Source organism: Parambassis ranga, chromosome 9, assembly GCF_900634625.1.
Source record: "Parambassis ranga chromosome 9, fParRan2.1, whole genome shotgun sequence".
Lineage (NCBI taxonomy): Eukaryota > Metazoa > Chordata > Actinopteri > Ambassidae > Parambassis > Parambassis ranga.
Window position 1 is genome coordinate 9570571 of NC_041030.1, and position 16616 is coordinate 9587186.

A 16616-nucleotide genomic window follows, 5' to 3' on the forward strand; every position below is an offset into this window, starting at 1 on the left:
TGGAGATGTCTGAATTGCAATTGTATGAATTGCAAGCCACTGTTCTTGTAGCAAATAGTGTAACAGTAAAATGTGAAGACAAATGCACATACACACAACAATACAATTAAGGAAGCATTCATTAGCTTAATAGCTAATGATGTTCTATATCTCCTTCAGCTGTGTACCCTGTTGTGAGGAACAGGGGTCACTTTGGAGAGGTATCAGTTTCCTGGGTCTTGGAGCCGGCCCTCTCTGGAGATGTAAGCCCCCTACAGGGAAACATCACTTTCAAGGAGGGGGAGTACCTGAGAAACCTTACTGTCTTCTCTGTACCTGATGAGGTAAAAATGTATCCACTTGAAAATGTATGTATCCATGTTGAGATATATTCCCTTGTTTAAATTTCCTTTTTTTTTGTTTTTTGTTTTTAATGTAAGATCCCAGAGGACACGGAGAACTTCACCATCACATTGCTGAATGCTACAGGTGGAGCAAGACTGGGAATCATGCTCAATGCAAATTTAAGGATTAATAAAAATGATGACCCCATTTACTTTTCTGGTAAAGAATTTAATCTTTGGGAATAAATTACTAATATCGTATTGTTATATATAGCAATAACTATTTGCTTTTCTAATCTTTCCCTCAGAACCCGTCATGGTGCGGATTCAGGAAGGCGGTGTGGCTAACTTTACTGTTCTGAGGGCAGGGCGTGCAGATTTTGTGGCCACAGTGATGTATCAAGTAGAATATAGTAATGCATCACCTGGCGACCTCACCATGCTGAGCAATGACACGTTGCTGGTGTATTATGTAGGCGAATGGATGAAGAACATATCTGTGGCTGTAAAAGATGACAACATCCCAGAGACCGATGAATCTTTTTACATTGTTCTCTACAATGCCACAGGTAAGTACAACTTTCTTTTGAATCAAACAGTGTATATAAGATTTGCTATGAATTGTAATGTATCATAGAGGATTTGTGCCTATGTAGATGCAGATCGCTTAAAATAATAACATTTCAGCATTCATCTTGATGCTAAACATTATTCTAGTTCAGTCTTGCAAGTACGCCTCATCTCAAAACAACACCTTCTCCTCAGTTTATTATCTCTTGTGTCAGTTGTGTATTTATAGAAAGGACAAGTTATTTAGCATGGTCTGCATAACACTCAAAGCTCTCCTAATCCCAGTATTGTGTTTCATGGATGGGAGTAAAAGGCTGGTTGGCCCCAACAGGACCTTAATTATCAGACTCTAGACATTCTAAGACACAAAGCCCGGCCACTCCATTGGCCTCTTTCTTTTTTTAACCAACTGACGTAGAGTAGAGAGTCAGGGTTACCCTCTGGTTGATGCCAGGCGATTGTCAGAGCATGAATTGTGTTAAAAGTCAATAACCCTGATGTCAGAAGTCAACCAAACACCTACTGAGACCCTGACACTCTTTACCTTGTCTGTTTAATCATGAGCTGATTTGCATGCTTCTTGCAGTGTACTCGTAGTCTGGCAACCAAGTATTTGCTTGTGAAAGGTTTCTTAGTTGTAAGAATGTTATTTTAGTAAAAATAATAAGCCTGTAATTATTCTAATTTTGTTAAAAATGATTTATTGAGACTTTGCTTAGTTTACATCCTTATTTGAGAGAAGTCTTTTTGTTTTTCATGAATGAGATGCCTTTTCCTCCTAAGCCTGGTTGCCATAGTTATGGTGTGCTATGTTAATGAGACAACCTCCTCCTATTGCATGACATTTAGCATGACAATAACAATATGGGAAGTGCAATCCACGTCAGATTTCTTATTTATGGTTTAATCTATCATGATCATGTGCATGTACACACAGGCGATGCTGTTGTGTATGGAGCAAGCACAGCTACAGTGGTGATTGAGGCCAACGATGATGCCAATGGGATTTTCTCCTTGGAGCCTATAGAAAAACCTGTTGAAGAAGGAAAGACGAATAATTTTTAGTAAGGAGCAACATCTTTTTTTACACTCAAAAGTTGACATGTTGTCTGTTACTGACATTATTGTTTTTTTCTCCCAGTGTACTACGTGCTAGAGGCCATTTTGGTAATGTTACAGTCTTTTGGAAGCTGTTTGCCAATGACTCAGTGACTCCTCTGGATGAAAAGCAGGAGTTTACAAACACAAATGGCTCCATCACCTTCACCACAGGGGAAGAGACTAAGCCTATTGTCCTTGAGGCCATCTCAGATAAACTTCCCGAGTTCAATGAATTCTTTGTCCTCAGGCTGGTAAATATCTCAGGTGAGTTCAGCATAAATCAGATTTGAAGGAAATGTAAAAGAGGAATTTATATGATGATTTTTTCTTTTTTTTCTTTTAGGTGGTTACCCAGGGGAGGGTGGACGACTAGCCAAGACCTCCCTGAATGCCTCGGTTCTCATCCCTTTCAATGATGACCCATTTGGTGTCTTTGCCATCTCTGACAACAACCTGGACCAAGAAGTAGCTGAAGATGTACTCTCTGACGACGATATGTCGGACATCACTTCCTTCACCATCCTCCGTCGGCAGGGCACTTTCGGTGATGTGCGTGTTGCCTGGGAGATTGTTTCTGGACACTTCCCACAGGGCCTTCCTATCATGGATGACCTCCTCCTTCTAGCTTCCTTTCCAGATAAAGTTGAGCTCAGGCCTCATGCTAGAAGACATCACTCAGCCACAGACACATGGTTTTTCTCTGGGCTCCAAGGAGCTTATGGGACCATCTCCCCTGAAAATGGGCCTGCTGCCATTGGCAACTTTACCTTCTCTGCTTGGCTGGTGCCCAGCACAGACACTGATGGGTTCATAGTGTCTAAAGGAACCACTAATGGTAGCTTGTATTATGGAGTGAAGGTTCACACTAACAAGTTTAATGTCACAGTGATGCTGTACTATACAGTAATTGGTTCAAACAACACCCAAGTTGCTCACGCTACTGCTGAGAAGTTTGTGGAGGATAATACGTGGCTACATGTCATCATTACCGTTGATGATGGGATTATTGAGTTCTTTTTGGATGGGAATCCTATTCCAGGTGGTCTGAAGAGCATCAAAGGAGAGGGCATCAGTGACGGTGAGCTGCTCTGTCAGATCTATTAAACCTTTTTGATTAGGTTAGTTAGCTGGTTAAGATGTTAGGCAAATAGAAAGTCTATTAAATTCTGGTTATAACTATTACTTTACACTTATACTTTTATTTGTCTGTGTTTAGCATTTGTTTTTTTTTGGCAGGTTTTCCATGTGATATTATGGGTGACCTCAGTGTCTAGACCTCTGCTGTCATTTCCTTCATATCATACAACAGTCCATTCATAAATATGAACATAGAATTATATGATACAGATTTTGTACCAGTTAGTTTGAACATAAAGTTGTGATGAAATGGGTCTTTTTTACAACGTTTCTGCACAGTGCACATAAATGCATGCACACCTTTACTTGCACCCACCTCTCAGTTGCTTCCTCATTGTTCAGTGCTTTGCAATGCTTGAGTGAACACTTAGCCTCAGCACTGCTGGACATTGTTACTGCTGAAAGGGAATCAGTCGGCATCTTCTTTTCTTGGTATTCTCTCTAATTAATAGGGACAATAGCCTCTTCTTAACCATATACACTCCCATATGGGACATATTCCTATGCCTCTTTGGCTAACTACAGTCACAGTAGATTTGTATAAAATCATTAGTCATGTCATGTTATTGTCTGTTACCAATTACTCACCCCTTGCAAGGACTGCTTTGTGTCAGTGCTTTGTACTTGTTCACTGTGGCAGATTTCCTGCATTTGTCCCATTTTGTACAAGCAGAGGAAGTGATACTGTAGGAGCAAGAGGTGCAAGTGTATAAATGAATAATGACAGCTGGGCCCAGGCATTTGGTTGCTTTAATCAAGATTCTGTTTGTGTTCACAATACATTCCAACCAAAACAACCAAATTAGCCCCAACATTAATATTAACTGTTATATAATAGTAAATATTATTGGATCATACACTAGGACCACATTCATTCATTAAAATGTCTGTGTTGCATATTATTTAACTCTGTCATTTCACATAATAAGTACAGTAATTAATTTATATAACATATTTTACAATGCATTTTGGGTATTTTTCTCTAGGTCCTGCTTTAATGTTCATTGGATCAGATCTTGATGGTGAACAGCGCTACACTGGCCTCCTCCAGGACGTTCGCTTGTACCACACTAAGCTGAATCGCAGCCACATTCACGAGCTCCACACTCAGCCTCCAAAAACAGACCTGCGTAACATCTCAGGTTACCTCCGGTACCAGCAGGACGAGAGGCAGAAGTCATTTGTGGTGGAGGTCAGGGATGATAATGAGGAGGAAGGGGAGGAGGTGTTCTACCTGCAGTTGGTGGCAGTGCGCGGTGGAGCCCGTCTGCCCTTCCCCAGACCTACTGCTGCTTTACGAGTTATGAAGAGTGACAATGCCAATGGGCTCTTTGGATTCACCGGTGCATGTATACCAGATGTAAGTGCCTAGTGTTGTATACAGAATGGTCTCATCACTCACTACTGCCTACACAGTGAACATCATGCACAGAAACACATGTAATGTAAACCCACTGGTTTGTTGGTCCCTGTCCTGCTGCATATTTCATCAGCCTCCATGCCTGGCTGCAGGGACAGCATGCTCTCCCTTTTTAGTTCGATTAAGGTGTGCTCTCATGTTGGGCTCATCTCAGGTGATGTGACAGCTGGTGAAGCAGCAGCAGGTCTGTCAGTCAGGGCATTCCTATAGAAGTGGATAAGGAGTTCCATCGCTAGAAATGGGAGATGTTGTTTCCATTAATACAACAGGTGGCAGAGCTGTGGATGGCATTCCATCAGAACCAGAGAAGTGGCTTCATATCCTAGACCAATTGGGAATAAAAAGATGTAGAGGCATGTGAAAGTGCTCCTCTAAATCACATTGTTGCAGTGCTACAATTAGTTTGAGACATTTACCTTGATTAACCCTAATAAACTACAGTAATTGACAAGTATTTAGTGTTGATGATGTCGTCCAGTGAGTTAATTGATTGTTTTCCTCTATGTGTCCCTGTAGTCCACTGATGAGGGCTCCACTATCTCTTGTGTGATCGAGCGCATGCGGGGTTCCCTGGACCATGTTTATGTCAACTACACTGTTACCCAGCAGGACAGTCACACACTAGCCCACCAGGATTTTGTGAATGCAACCGGAGCAGTTCTTTTCATGCCTGGGCAGCGTTCTGAGGTGTGTAAGAGTCATATGAGCTAAGGAAAGCCCCTTTCAGTTAATTCGTGAGTGACACAGAGTGAGACAGAGTGCAATCTGTGTACAAGTGAATGCAAGTAATGAACTATTACAGGGAGACTGTACATGTGAATTTAAAATAAATGCATTATTTACAGTTATAACAATTGTCTTTTACGATCAGCCTATTGTAACGTTTCTTGATAACCAGCCCCACCTAGTGGCGGTTTTGTTGCAATTTTTCTGACAACAGGTGTCTGCTTCATTTTATACTTCTAAATCAACCTCATTATTTCTTATGGACAGTGAGTGGAAAATGAAAGTAGTGTCCTCCCATCCTTCTGCTAGGTACTGAACCTGTGGGTGTTGGACGACAACCTACCAGAGTTGGCAGAGTCCTTTCAGATAACCCTGGTCTCAGCCGAGTCTGGTGATGGCAAGCCAGGCTCCACCCCCACCAGTGGAGCTAGCATTGACACCAATAACTCCGTTAACACTGTCACTATCACAGCTAGTGACCATCCATATGGTATTCACCCACAATCTCAAAAGACAATATGGTTATGCTAAATTATCCAGAAATCTGAATTCATAAAGTTCTGTTCCAACAAAGACATTTTTTCCCTATTCCCCCTTATTTCTTCACTAACCCCCATTAACACACACAACCCTATCATATGCAGGCCTGCTGCAGTTTCAGCCAAGACCTCCAGAGGAGGGTTTGATCGTCCCAGCATTGGAACCTGCCCACATCACTGTCAATGAGGAAGATGGACAGATTCGGCTGCCGGTGGCCAGGGCCCAAGGCCTTTTGGGAAGGGTCATGGTAGGCTACAGGACAACCCCCTTCACAGCATCTAGCCCTGAGGATTACGAGGTTTGTCCCTTAACATTTCTCATCTTACTGGTGACTACAACCACCGACACACATATACATATATTTCACTGGCAGGACTCAGAGGGCATGTTGGACTTCCTACCAGGGGAGAGGTTAAAGTTCATCACTGTGACAGTTGTAGACAATCCTGTCCCTGAGCTAGACAAGATTTTTAGAGTGGAGCTCTACAATCCAGATGGTGGAGGTAAGAATCCCTATGATCCGTACAATATATGAGTTCCAGCGCATTTCATTGGAAGTTCTTTGTTTTTTTAAGTAGAGCTAGACTGACTCTGTGTGCCATGCTACTGTTTTTGTGTGTTTTGTGTGTGGTGACCCTGTGTGCTCCTACACTCCTTCCCATTTTCCCTTCAATCTCTGTTCTTCTGGTGTGATCCTAACCTGGTGTGACACCTCTGTGATCCTCGTGTGTGATCCTTAAGTGGATCAGTTTCTGCATAGTGAAGGGAGTGGTAGTGGGGAAAGTGACTATGACTTCCTCCCTCCATCCTATCATCACCATGGTAAGTTCCTTCTTCCTTTACTCCCCCAACTAGTTTGTCCATATACATACACACTGTAGATCTGTGTGTGTGCATACATGTGTGTTTTACTGTGTGTGGCATTTACATTACACTGTGACCCCCTGTGAGAAGCACTCAAAGAGAGCGATGTGGGAAAGGCAAACAGCCTTCTGTGGGGCTGGATGGGAAAGTAGTTGATACAAACTGTCAGAAACAGCAGCCTTTTAGCCTTTAATGGATTGATGAAGCCAACAGTGTTACATATCTAATGTCTGAAAAGGTCCCAAGCTTGGATTGCGATCATCTAACCTTTAAATACTGTTTTAATCCAATGCTCTTAACCACAGTATAATTTTATTTACTTGTAACTATGTCTGAATCACCTGATTGATTAAAAAGTTGATCATTATGTGCTACATTTTCTCTGGATGCTTCTCATTTATTCAAAATAAATAATGTTGCAAAACTTGTGAAAGTAAAATGCATCTGAAATTTTCTGTGCAGCCAGCTTAGGAGTTGGGTCACGTATCACAGTGACCATCGCTGCTTCTGATGATGCCCATGGAGTGTTTCAGTTCAGTCCTAAATCCCTGTCTGTTAATGGCACAGAGCCTGAGGATGGACGCAGCTCTGTGGTCCTGCAGGTCAGTATTATACAAACATCAAGAAAACGTCCCGCGATTGAATGTGACCATTATGTTATGTACTGTGATTTATTTTGTTGTGTTCCAGGTGGATCGGTCTTTTGGGGACCTCTCTAATGTAACTGTGTTCTGGGAGGTTGATCCAAGTTCTAAGGGGGAGCTACTCAGCAGGTTTGGGAACATCACCTTTGGTGTAGGTCAGACAACAGCGAACATCATCATCCGTGTGGCCCAGGATGACATCCCTGAATTGGACAAGAGTTTCACTGTGTCCTTGGTTAACGTCTCACATGGTCGTCTCGGTGTCAGGACATCTGCTACTCTGACTGTCCTCGCAAGCGATGATCCTTACGGTGTTTTTGTATTCGCTAATGTATCGAGATCTGTTCGACTTCCTGAAGCTGATGCAACTGTCTCGCTCACCATCCTGCGACACAGAGGTCTGATGGGTCAGGTGTGTCCAATGTCCAAAGATCAGGAAAAAAACAGTTAGCTTTTTATTGACTTTTATCTAGGTATACTAGAATGTCTATATAGTATGGTGGATGTACTGCAAATATATGATATTTTTTATTTAAATCTAGGTGCGAGTCACATATGGAACACTGAATGAGGCTGATCCAGAACCATACAGGACCCCTGGGGTGGGCCGAGCCACTGAGGGGCGGGATTTTGTTTCCCTCCTCGACTCTGTTGTGTTCTTGGCCAATCAGAGTGAAGCAAACATCACCATCAGAGTGCTGGATGATGAGGATCCAGAGAGAGACGAGTCAGTGTTTGTGAAGTTAATCAGTGTTCAGCTCATCAAAGGAGAGCAGGAGAGGCTCAGTAAGATAATTATATATATGTAGTAAAAAAATAGATGTTAACATCCACCAATGTTCATTTCCACCAAGCCACACAAAACTGATGAAATTCCCTCACTCTGCTCCTTCCAGTTTCCAATTCCCCCTCTCTGGGTTCCAGAAGTGACACTGTAGCCCAGGTGATAGTGGAGGCCAGTGACGATGCATTTGGAGTCCTCCAGCTGTCTGCTTCTGCTGTCAGTGTAGCTGAACACTACGTTGGGCCCATAATAAATGTCACACGTGTAGGGGGGATATTTGCAGATGTGTCCGTCAAGTTCAGAGCAGTGCCTTTGACCGCCAGAGTCAGTAAGTACTGAAAACCTGGCCAATGGAATTGTCTGTGACAATATTTCCATGACCTGGCTGTGTCCATACTGTCTATGTGTGCACTCTTATAGGTGAGGACTACAGCGTAGCTTCCACTGATGTGGTCCTCCTAGAAGGAGAGTCCAGTAAATCTGTACCCGTCTATGTCATTAATGATGTGATCCCTGAGTTGGAGGAGACCTTTCTCATCGAGCTCATCAACCAAACTACTGGAGGAGCTCTCCTGGGGGAGCTCACACGTGCCATCATCACCATATTGCCTTCTGATGACCCTTTTGGTGCCTTTGGTTAGTAGCATTCAATATTTTTTTATTCTTATTCATATTATTTTTGACTATTTCTTAATCGTTTATCAAGCTTTTCCATTTATTGTATCCCTCCTTAGTCTTCCAAGCTGTTCCAGTTACAATTGAAGAGCCAGGATCAAACTCTATTGAGGTCACATTGCCTATTGTTCGCAATGCTGGTACGATTGGTACAGTGGCAGTTCAGTGGAAGGCCACTGTCAATGGTCAACTAGCAGTAGGTGACATTAGACCCACATCAGGAGAGGTGAGATTTGCCCCCGGAGAGACCATGAAGACCCTTAGAGTGGAGATTTTAGCTGACGATGTACCTGAAATCACTGAGGTAAGAAACTAAAGGTTAAAAAATGTCCTTGTGAATTATAAAATATACCAGTAGATTAACAATTTATTTATTTTTAGATAATTAAGGTGGAACTTACTAGTGCCAGTAATGGAGGAAACCTGGGAGCTGATACATCTGTTAATATAATTGTGCCTGCCAATGACAACCCGTATGGGACAGTCTTCTTTGAACAGCCTGTTTACCGCATCCAGGAGCCACTGGAAGGAGTTTATAGAGCCAACATTACAGTCCGCAGAAGGTGCTTTTAATTATTGTTTTATAAAACAGTAGTTATTTTTGTGTAGTTCTCCTTACATTAAAGCCTGTTTCAACTCCATTGTCTTCATCCAGAGGTGGTCACTTTGGTCGCTTGGAGATCCTGTACAGTACATCTGAGATCGATATTGTCGGTTTGGCTCAGGCTAATGGCCAGAACCTCTCGATGTACTATAACCTTCCAAAACCAGGCGTTCCGACCACTGGCCCCCTCAGGACAGTTAACATCACCGGTCAGAGAGACCCCCTGAATGCATGCGCTGCTGCATGTCTGAGAGAGCGCGCCTGCCAGGCCTTCGCTCTTTCATCAGACAGGAACCGACCGCCCTGCACATGGGTGACCTCGGGGGCTGACCAGCTGACTTCTGAATCTCAGGTTATGACTTACATAAAAAACGCCACTGCAACTGCTGTCTTGTTCAGTGCCCAAGCTGTGGCAGGGAGTGACTACACCCCTGTCACTGCCCAAAGTGCCTTCATGGATGATGGATCAGGGGTTGCCAACCTCACGGTACCCATTCTGACTGACAAATTTCCTGAAATGGATGAGAGCTTCTCCATCCAGATATTAAAGGTAAAGCCTTATCTTGTTATGCATGTCGCCCTTTGTATTCATTTTTCTCAAATTGCTTTGTTATGTCTTATTTTCAGGTAGCACTGATGAATTTGACCGTCCCACAGAAGGACCTTCCTTCCATTGGACAGCCAGATAAGGCTGTTGTCACTATAGCAATGAATGGAGATGCCTTTGGTGTCTTTTTGATCTACAGCCTCAGTCCCAACGCCACAAATGACAGGCTGTATGTAGAGGTCAGAGAAGAGCCAAAAGTTGTGGTGCCACTGGTAATAGAGAGGAGAGGAGGGAATCTGGGTACAGTCACTGTAGAGTGGAGATTTGTTGGAGGAAAAGCCACGCCCGATGCTGACTTCACTGGAACTGGAGGCACTTTGGTCTTTGATGGTAGGTGTTGCATTTGACAACTTCCTGGTAAACATCCAGTGCTTTTCACATGATGTGATGATGAGATGTGTTTGCATGTAACCAATGTGGCATGTGTGTTTTTTTCTGCCCGCAGGTGATCTGAAGAAGACAATAGAGATAGCAATCAGAGATGATACTGAACCAGAAGACAACGAGAGCCTTATGATTGGTCTTGTTAATACAGAAGGAGGAAGTCGAATCCTGCCCAGCTCGGACACTGTAACCATAGTGATACTGGCTAATGATAATGTGGCAGGAAAAGTAGGATTTCATCCATCCTCCCGCTCTGTCATTGCCAGAGAAGGTTGGTGGCCGTATGTCTGAGCAGTTTGTCAATGTCACATTAGAAATTTGTTACAAGCTGCTATGTGTCAGAACAAAAGGAGTTAAGACTTTGAAACATCCAAGAAAGCCTTCTGCAACATAACCCTCCCGTCACTGGAGATGTGTGCTAATTATATATGAATGTGAATGTCAGAGAAAGCACTCATAGTAATGGCAGCATGCAGCGACAGGTGGGCCCTGAGGTTGTCTGTCATTATCTCAAAATTATATATGCATGAGTGGTTGAAGACTCATTTAAATTAGAGATTTTGAGTTGCTTCTGTTTGTTTGTACTGAAACAAAAGTCACATTGACACATAACATCGTTTTCCTATTCCATGATTGTAATAAATTCACTCAAAGATTGTAGAAGAAGACATAATAAAGACAGAATACTTTTCTTTGCTGAGCTTATTTGTCATATTACAGGTGAGAGGCTGCCATTATTGCTGTTGAGAACAGCTCCAGGTCTGGGTAATGTCACTGTGGACTGGACTATACAAGGACCCCTTGTACACCGGACCTTCACCCAGACCTCAGGCACACTTTTCTTCACTGAGGTAAAGAAAAATGTTTACTGTGGTATCATAGTTAAAAATATTTATGGGAATGCATACATGTAAAGCTGCATTTTTTGGCATGTGTCTCTTTCAGGGAGAACTAAATGACACCATAGTTCTGCAGCTGCTTGAAGATGCCACACCAGAGAACAAAGATGAATACCGCGTTTCCTTATCCAACATACAAACTTTTGGTAATGTGCCATCTCAGTGTCTTTTCTGAAAGAGAAAAACAATTCACAAAAACTCACAGGTGAATATTTCCCTGGCTCCCACCCAGGTGTTGTAGTGACAGGCCATGCTGCCCTGGATGTTCAAGGCAGTGAAGCAGTGATCACTGTGGATACCAGTGATCAGCCATATGGCCTGCTGACTATTGCCCCGTCATCTCTCAGGGTGACCACAGAGGAACGAGACCAAACTATAAACATCTATGTTAACAGAGAGTTTGGAGCCTCAGGTCGGTCAATATCCACATTCAAATCTGTTTTGTAAGAACTGTAATACTTTACCTTTAAACTCATTTTACGCCTTAATGTGCAGGAGCTGTAAACATCACCTATGAGGTTATAAGAGGGTCCATACAAAACCTGTCCCGGGTAGAGGGTGCCCTCGCTGACCCGGGTAAAGACTTCATCTCTGGCAGCGGTTCTGTAATCCTTCAGGAAGGACAGACCTCAGTGGCCATTCCTGTCACTATACTAGAGGTGAACACCATCTGTCTCTTTGTCATCACTGTGTGGAAGATGTTTCCACAGCTCAACAACATTATTCTCTGCTAGTATAAGCTCTTATTTTTCAGCAGGTATTTGTCAATGTGGGACTTAAAACATCTTGTTTTATTAGGATGACATTCCAGAGTTGCAGGAGTTCTTTCTTGTCAACATCACTTCAGCAGTGCTCATCACAACTCTTGCCACTGTTCCACAACTAGGTATGAAGAAATGTATCAGCATCTGCTTTCATTAATCCTTTAGTTGTTCTTGTATTGGGCCAGTGTCAAATTTTTGGTCTGCTTGTTTGTTAATTTTGTTTTATCACTTTTCTTCTTTTCTTCCTTCAATTGCGCTGTTTGATGAGTAGAGGTTGTGTATTGCACGCTGCCAGGTAAAGCTCAGCTTTGCCGAAAATGCTGCATAGTTTGAGGAATAGTATTCCCAGTGCTTTACATGCACAACATTGTAGCTGACTGTCAAAATGCACCATGAAAGGGCTTGGTAGCTGTTGCTACTGCTTTTGCATAATCCAAACCGCAGTCCAATTTATGAATGAGTAACTTTAGAAAGCGATGAGTTGACAGAACACTACAGGCAGAGCAGCACTTGGAGGTTCCCAGAATACTATCAACCCTCTGCCTGGAGACACACTGTAAACACATGGCCGCTCCTTTGGCAGCAATCATTATGTGGCTTGGATGTTGAGATTGATGCTTTCCATGATTGAGGAAGCCGGGGGATTTGGTGGGAGCCGAGTAGCCCAGTGTGGTGAGGAGAAAGAAAGCCAAACTAAACCCATAGCTGGCCTCCCAGTGTCTTGGCCACAGTTTCAATGAGAGAAGACTATTCAGGGGGTCATAAATCAGTCCGCCCAAAAAAAATTGGCTGCTCAGCCTCCCAAGCAACTTACAGGAGACACTTCTTAGCTGTAATCCTTCGCTCAAATGTGCCATGACAGACGTTAGATTCTCTACAGTTTCCCCTTTGTACAACTTGCTCTTGGTGCTTGCATTGTAGTTACAGCCTACAGCTACTGTTTACCGCTGTTATTATAGGCAACCGATGCCTAAAGGTCATTGAATATTTACTTTTGTACACATGGTTCTCTCCCTAGACACCCAGGGTTTAGTGGCTGAAGTCAGCATCGCTGCTAATGATGGAATTAGAGGTGTCATTGAATGGACAAACGTCATGTAAGCATCAATACCTCAAGTTGATTTGCACAATTTGATCTCATAAGTAAGTGTTTTCTCAGCTAATGTGTTCTGCTTTCCAGGTTTGAAGTGAATGAAACAATAGGGACATTGACTCTGGTGGCCTACAGAAACAAGGGGACATATGGAAACGTCTCGCTTTTGTTTTATGCTCAGAACCTGGAAGCTCAACAGGGACTGGACTACAATACAAGTGAAACGGTACGCACAAGATCAGTGACTGAGACTGAATATATCCACAGAGACAAAGTTAGCAAGACTTGCTTAAATTTTTGCTGGATTTGAGCTCGAAGCTCTTAAAAAATCCAAAAATCTATCTGCCATGACCTGATTACTTAACATTCTCTGTGCAAACCCCTCCCAGGTTCTGCATTTTGTTGATGGTGAAAGGCATAAGTTTGTAGAAGTGCAGATCATAGATGATGCCATTCCAGAAGGACCTGAGAGATTCCAGCTCATCCTGTCTGAGCCTTCCCCTGGGCTGGAACTGGGCACCAGTACCACTGGTAGATAGAAGATTACCATAATCACAACTCATGTATTTTATTTATATTGTGTTATATTGTAAGTATATAACATTGTCCTTAACCATGTCTTTCTGTTCTCATAGCAACTGTGAAAATCTTGGCCAGCGATGATGGACATGGTGTCATTTCTTTCAACACCAGCAAACATTTCCTGTTGAAAGAGCCCACCTCTGTCTCAGGGCTGAGTCAGAGTGTGGCCCACCTGTATATTGTGCGAAACCCTGAGGAAGGCACGTTTGGCACAGTATCTGTTCAGTTTACCATCACTGATGCTGACGGCAACCTAGCAGACGGGGATTTGATGCCACCGCAAGGGTTTGTTGTGCTGGAAGATGGGGTCAGATTTAAGGTGAGGGATGTCATATATGTACTAGCAAACAGATTTCAAACAAAAGCATGAGGAAATAAGTCTTTTGCCTCCTTTGTGTCATTTCAGATGCTGGAGATCAGGGCAGTACTCGATGCTGAACCTGAAGGAAATGAAACCTTCACAGTGGCCCTTTCCAGTCCAACAGGAGGTGCACGGCTGGGCGATCAACTCCAAATTCTCATCACCGTCTTGGAGAACTTGGCTCCATCAGGCTTGTTCCGAATCGTACCCACTCTTAACAGGTCTTGATCAGTTGCATCAAAATAATCTGTTTTTTTGTGATATTAATATGATGCATAGTTTATTTACCTATTGTTATTTACTGTGTGTTCTTGCTCAGAACAAGCACACAATTAGTTGCTGAAGAAGGTGGCCGTGCGATCTTCCTCACCGTGTCTCGCAGTAATGGGCTGGAGTCAGCTGTCAGTGTGGAATGGGAGATGCAGTCTAACACAGCTGTTGCCTCTGGTGAGAACAAAACAAACCCAACCTCCTAAGTGTCCCTTAATTTATCTATTCTCTTTTGTTGTTTTTTTTTTAAAAGTCATGCTTTTTTCTTGCAGAGGGGCAGCTTCCAGTCATTGGAGTGTATCAGAGCTTTGAGGACAACCCCACCTCGGCTTGGTGCTCCCTCCCTGATGGGCCTCCATTCCTGGCTGTGAAGCTAGATAGGACACCGCTTGTAGGATCCTCCCACACCTTGGCCACACTGTATCGTTGGCAGGGTGTTTTTGTACCAGTAGAGGTAGGCTAACCACAGCATTGTGCCTGAACTAGCTAACAGTATACTGGATTGGCAGTGTGTCATTTCTTAGTGCTAACATCTCTGTTCTTTCTGTTGCAGTCTGTAAGGGTTCAGGACCCTGGTTCATGTGTTGGATTTGCAGTGAATGGTTCCACTTACATAGGAATTACACACGGTGGCCCTCCCTTCTTCCCTGCTGCCAACCTTAGCATCTTCAAACTGCAGAGGGACCTCAATGTCACATGGGTAAGTTCTCGTAATGTTTGCTGAAATTGTTGTGGAGTCCTGTTGTATAATCTTCATTTTATTTGTTTGATTACTTTAGGAACAAACCCTCGGTGTTGAAGGCCTGGATGTGAAACACTTTTCCATTGAAGGCAAAAACTATCTAATAGCATCAAGCCAGGTGAAGCCAACTGTTCCACATTTAGTCATATCTTTCATTTTCTCACATAAGATCTTTAAATGTTTTTAATTATCTTCCTTTGATTCAACAGATCTTTGTTTGGACTGGGGGCTCCTTTGCACTCCTCCAGACTCTTGACTTTAAACAGGACATCCTTAGTGTGAAACCATTCACTCGTGCAGATGTTCCCCACCTGCTGGTGTGTGTAGACAGTCAGAACCAGAGCTGCTTCCTGCTTCTGTGGGCCAATGGAAGATTTCAGAGTCCCCAGCCTATCCCACTCACAGGCAGAGCCAATCAGGTGGAGGCGGTCAGCACAAGAACAGAGGACACTCTCCTATTGGTTGCTATAGAAGGTGACCTATGTTAAAAAGCTGCCTACATCTGTAGTCACTTAATCTACGCTATGCACAGCCACTAATGTATAGGCGTGATTCAAAGGCATGTGTGTCTTTTACAGACAAAAAGCTGTCTGTCTTCTTGTCTCTGTTAAGAATTTACTCTGTGAGCCAGGTCATATTTTTATACTACGCTCTGTATATTTTGATGAGGCATAATCCCTCTGAGTCTGCAAAAATGGTGAGTTTTTTTTAGATCAGACCTGTTGTGGCTTCATGGAAAAGGCCTCAGTATGGAGCAGAGCAGAGCCACAAAGGGACCCAGAGGTTGTAATTTGTCAGTCTTGGGTGTGTCAAGCTAGGCAAGTGGTTACTTTACATAAACATGCTATTCTAGCGTGAAAGAACTTAAGCCTGTGTGTGTTTTTGTGTGCCTGTATGTTTTTTTACCCAGGTCTCCCTCAGTCCTGTGACGTGTTAAAGTGGAGCTCAGGACAGCCTGCACCGCAGCTCCATCAGTCCATTCTTCACCCGGGCCTCACCTCTGTTCATGCCTTCACAGCTCATTCTGGAAGAAGTAAGCACAAATGTCAATAACCAATGTGTTTGCTTTCAAGTATAACAATAGACAGCTCATTGAAGTATTTTCTTCATCCAGAATGTAGCCACGAATGTGTCCTGAAAACTGATATATCCTAACACAACTCTTTCAATATTGACGTCGACCTACATAAATTATTGCTGAGCCACGACACTTTGTCCTAATTACATCTATTTCTTGTAGCTTATGCCCTTTTAGCTGGAAGAAATGGTTCCTCTCTTTACATCTGGAGGTCTGATGTCAACCTCTTCACCATGATCCTGAGGGCCCCTCCTGCCAATAGCTTCCTCTCTCTCATGGTCCCTTCACTCAACACCACAAAGATCCTATTGGCTTCTGCCAAAGAAAATAGCTCCACCATTTATGAGTTTACCTACGTTTCCAATCAGTCTGATTTCCTACCCAGGTAGGCAGATTATGTTTATAAGTCTTATCAAGCAGACGCACACACATATATATTTATATGTGA

General features: G+C 43.1%; 1 protein-coding gene across 1 annotated transcript in view; it reads left to right on the forward strand.

Annotated features, from left to right (window-relative positions):
• adgrv1 (adhesion G protein-coupled receptor V1) overlaps nucleotides 1–16616 on the forward strand; it is a 71818-nt gene that overhangs the window by 9286 nt on the left and 45916 nt on the right. Inside the window, exons 15-53 of the mRNA XM_028413821.1 lie at nucleotides 160–323; nucleotides 420–543; nucleotides 632–892; nucleotides 1831–1957; nucleotides 2035–2258; nucleotides 2338–3072; nucleotides 4118–4491; nucleotides 5068–5238; nucleotides 5587–5767; nucleotides 5922–6115; nucleotides 6200–6320; nucleotides 6559–6643; nucleotides 7148–7283; nucleotides 7372–7737; nucleotides 7868–8111; nucleotides 8222–8437; nucleotides 8530–8745; nucleotides 8844–9088; nucleotides 9166–9347; nucleotides 9440–9938; nucleotides 10016–10325; nucleotides 10441–10650; nucleotides 11100–11230; nucleotides 11325–11424; nucleotides 11511–11690; nucleotides 11774–11937; nucleotides 12077–12164; nucleotides 13061–13139; nucleotides 13223–13361; nucleotides 13525–13666; nucleotides 13771–14036; nucleotides 14124–14299; nucleotides 14398–14525; nucleotides 14621–14802; nucleotides 14902–15048; nucleotides 15128–15208; nucleotides 15300–15564; nucleotides 16001–16123; nucleotides 16331–16553. Coding sequence (XP_028269622.1) covers nucleotides 160–323; nucleotides 420–543; nucleotides 632–892; nucleotides 1831–1957; nucleotides 2035–2258; nucleotides 2338–3072; nucleotides 4118–4491; nucleotides 5068–5238; nucleotides 5587–5767; nucleotides 5922–6115; nucleotides 6200–6320; nucleotides 6559–6643; nucleotides 7148–7283; nucleotides 7372–7737; nucleotides 7868–8111; nucleotides 8222–8437; nucleotides 8530–8745; nucleotides 8844–9088; nucleotides 9166–9347; nucleotides 9440–9938; nucleotides 10016–10325; nucleotides 10441–10650; nucleotides 11100–11230; nucleotides 11325–11424; nucleotides 11511–11690; nucleotides 11774–11937; nucleotides 12077–12164; nucleotides 13061–13139; nucleotides 13223–13361; nucleotides 13525–13666; nucleotides 13771–14036; nucleotides 14124–14299; nucleotides 14398–14525; nucleotides 14621–14802; nucleotides 14902–15048; nucleotides 15128–15208; nucleotides 15300–15564; nucleotides 16001–16123; nucleotides 16331–16553 — 7999 coding nt within the window. The remainder of the gene's footprint in view (nucleotides 1–159; nucleotides 324–419; nucleotides 544–631; nucleotides 893–1830; nucleotides 1958–2034; nucleotides 2259–2337; nucleotides 3073–4117; nucleotides 4492–5067; nucleotides 5239–5586; nucleotides 5768–5921; nucleotides 6116–6199; nucleotides 6321–6558; nucleotides 6644–7147; nucleotides 7284–7371; nucleotides 7738–7867; nucleotides 8112–8221; nucleotides 8438–8529; nucleotides 8746–8843; nucleotides 9089–9165; nucleotides 9348–9439; nucleotides 9939–10015; nucleotides 10326–10440; nucleotides 10651–11099; nucleotides 11231–11324; nucleotides 11425–11510; nucleotides 11691–11773; nucleotides 11938–12076; nucleotides 12165–13060; nucleotides 13140–13222; nucleotides 13362–13524; nucleotides 13667–13770; nucleotides 14037–14123; nucleotides 14300–14397; nucleotides 14526–14620; nucleotides 14803–14901; nucleotides 15049–15127; nucleotides 15209–15299; nucleotides 15565–16000; nucleotides 16124–16330; nucleotides 16554–16616) is intronic.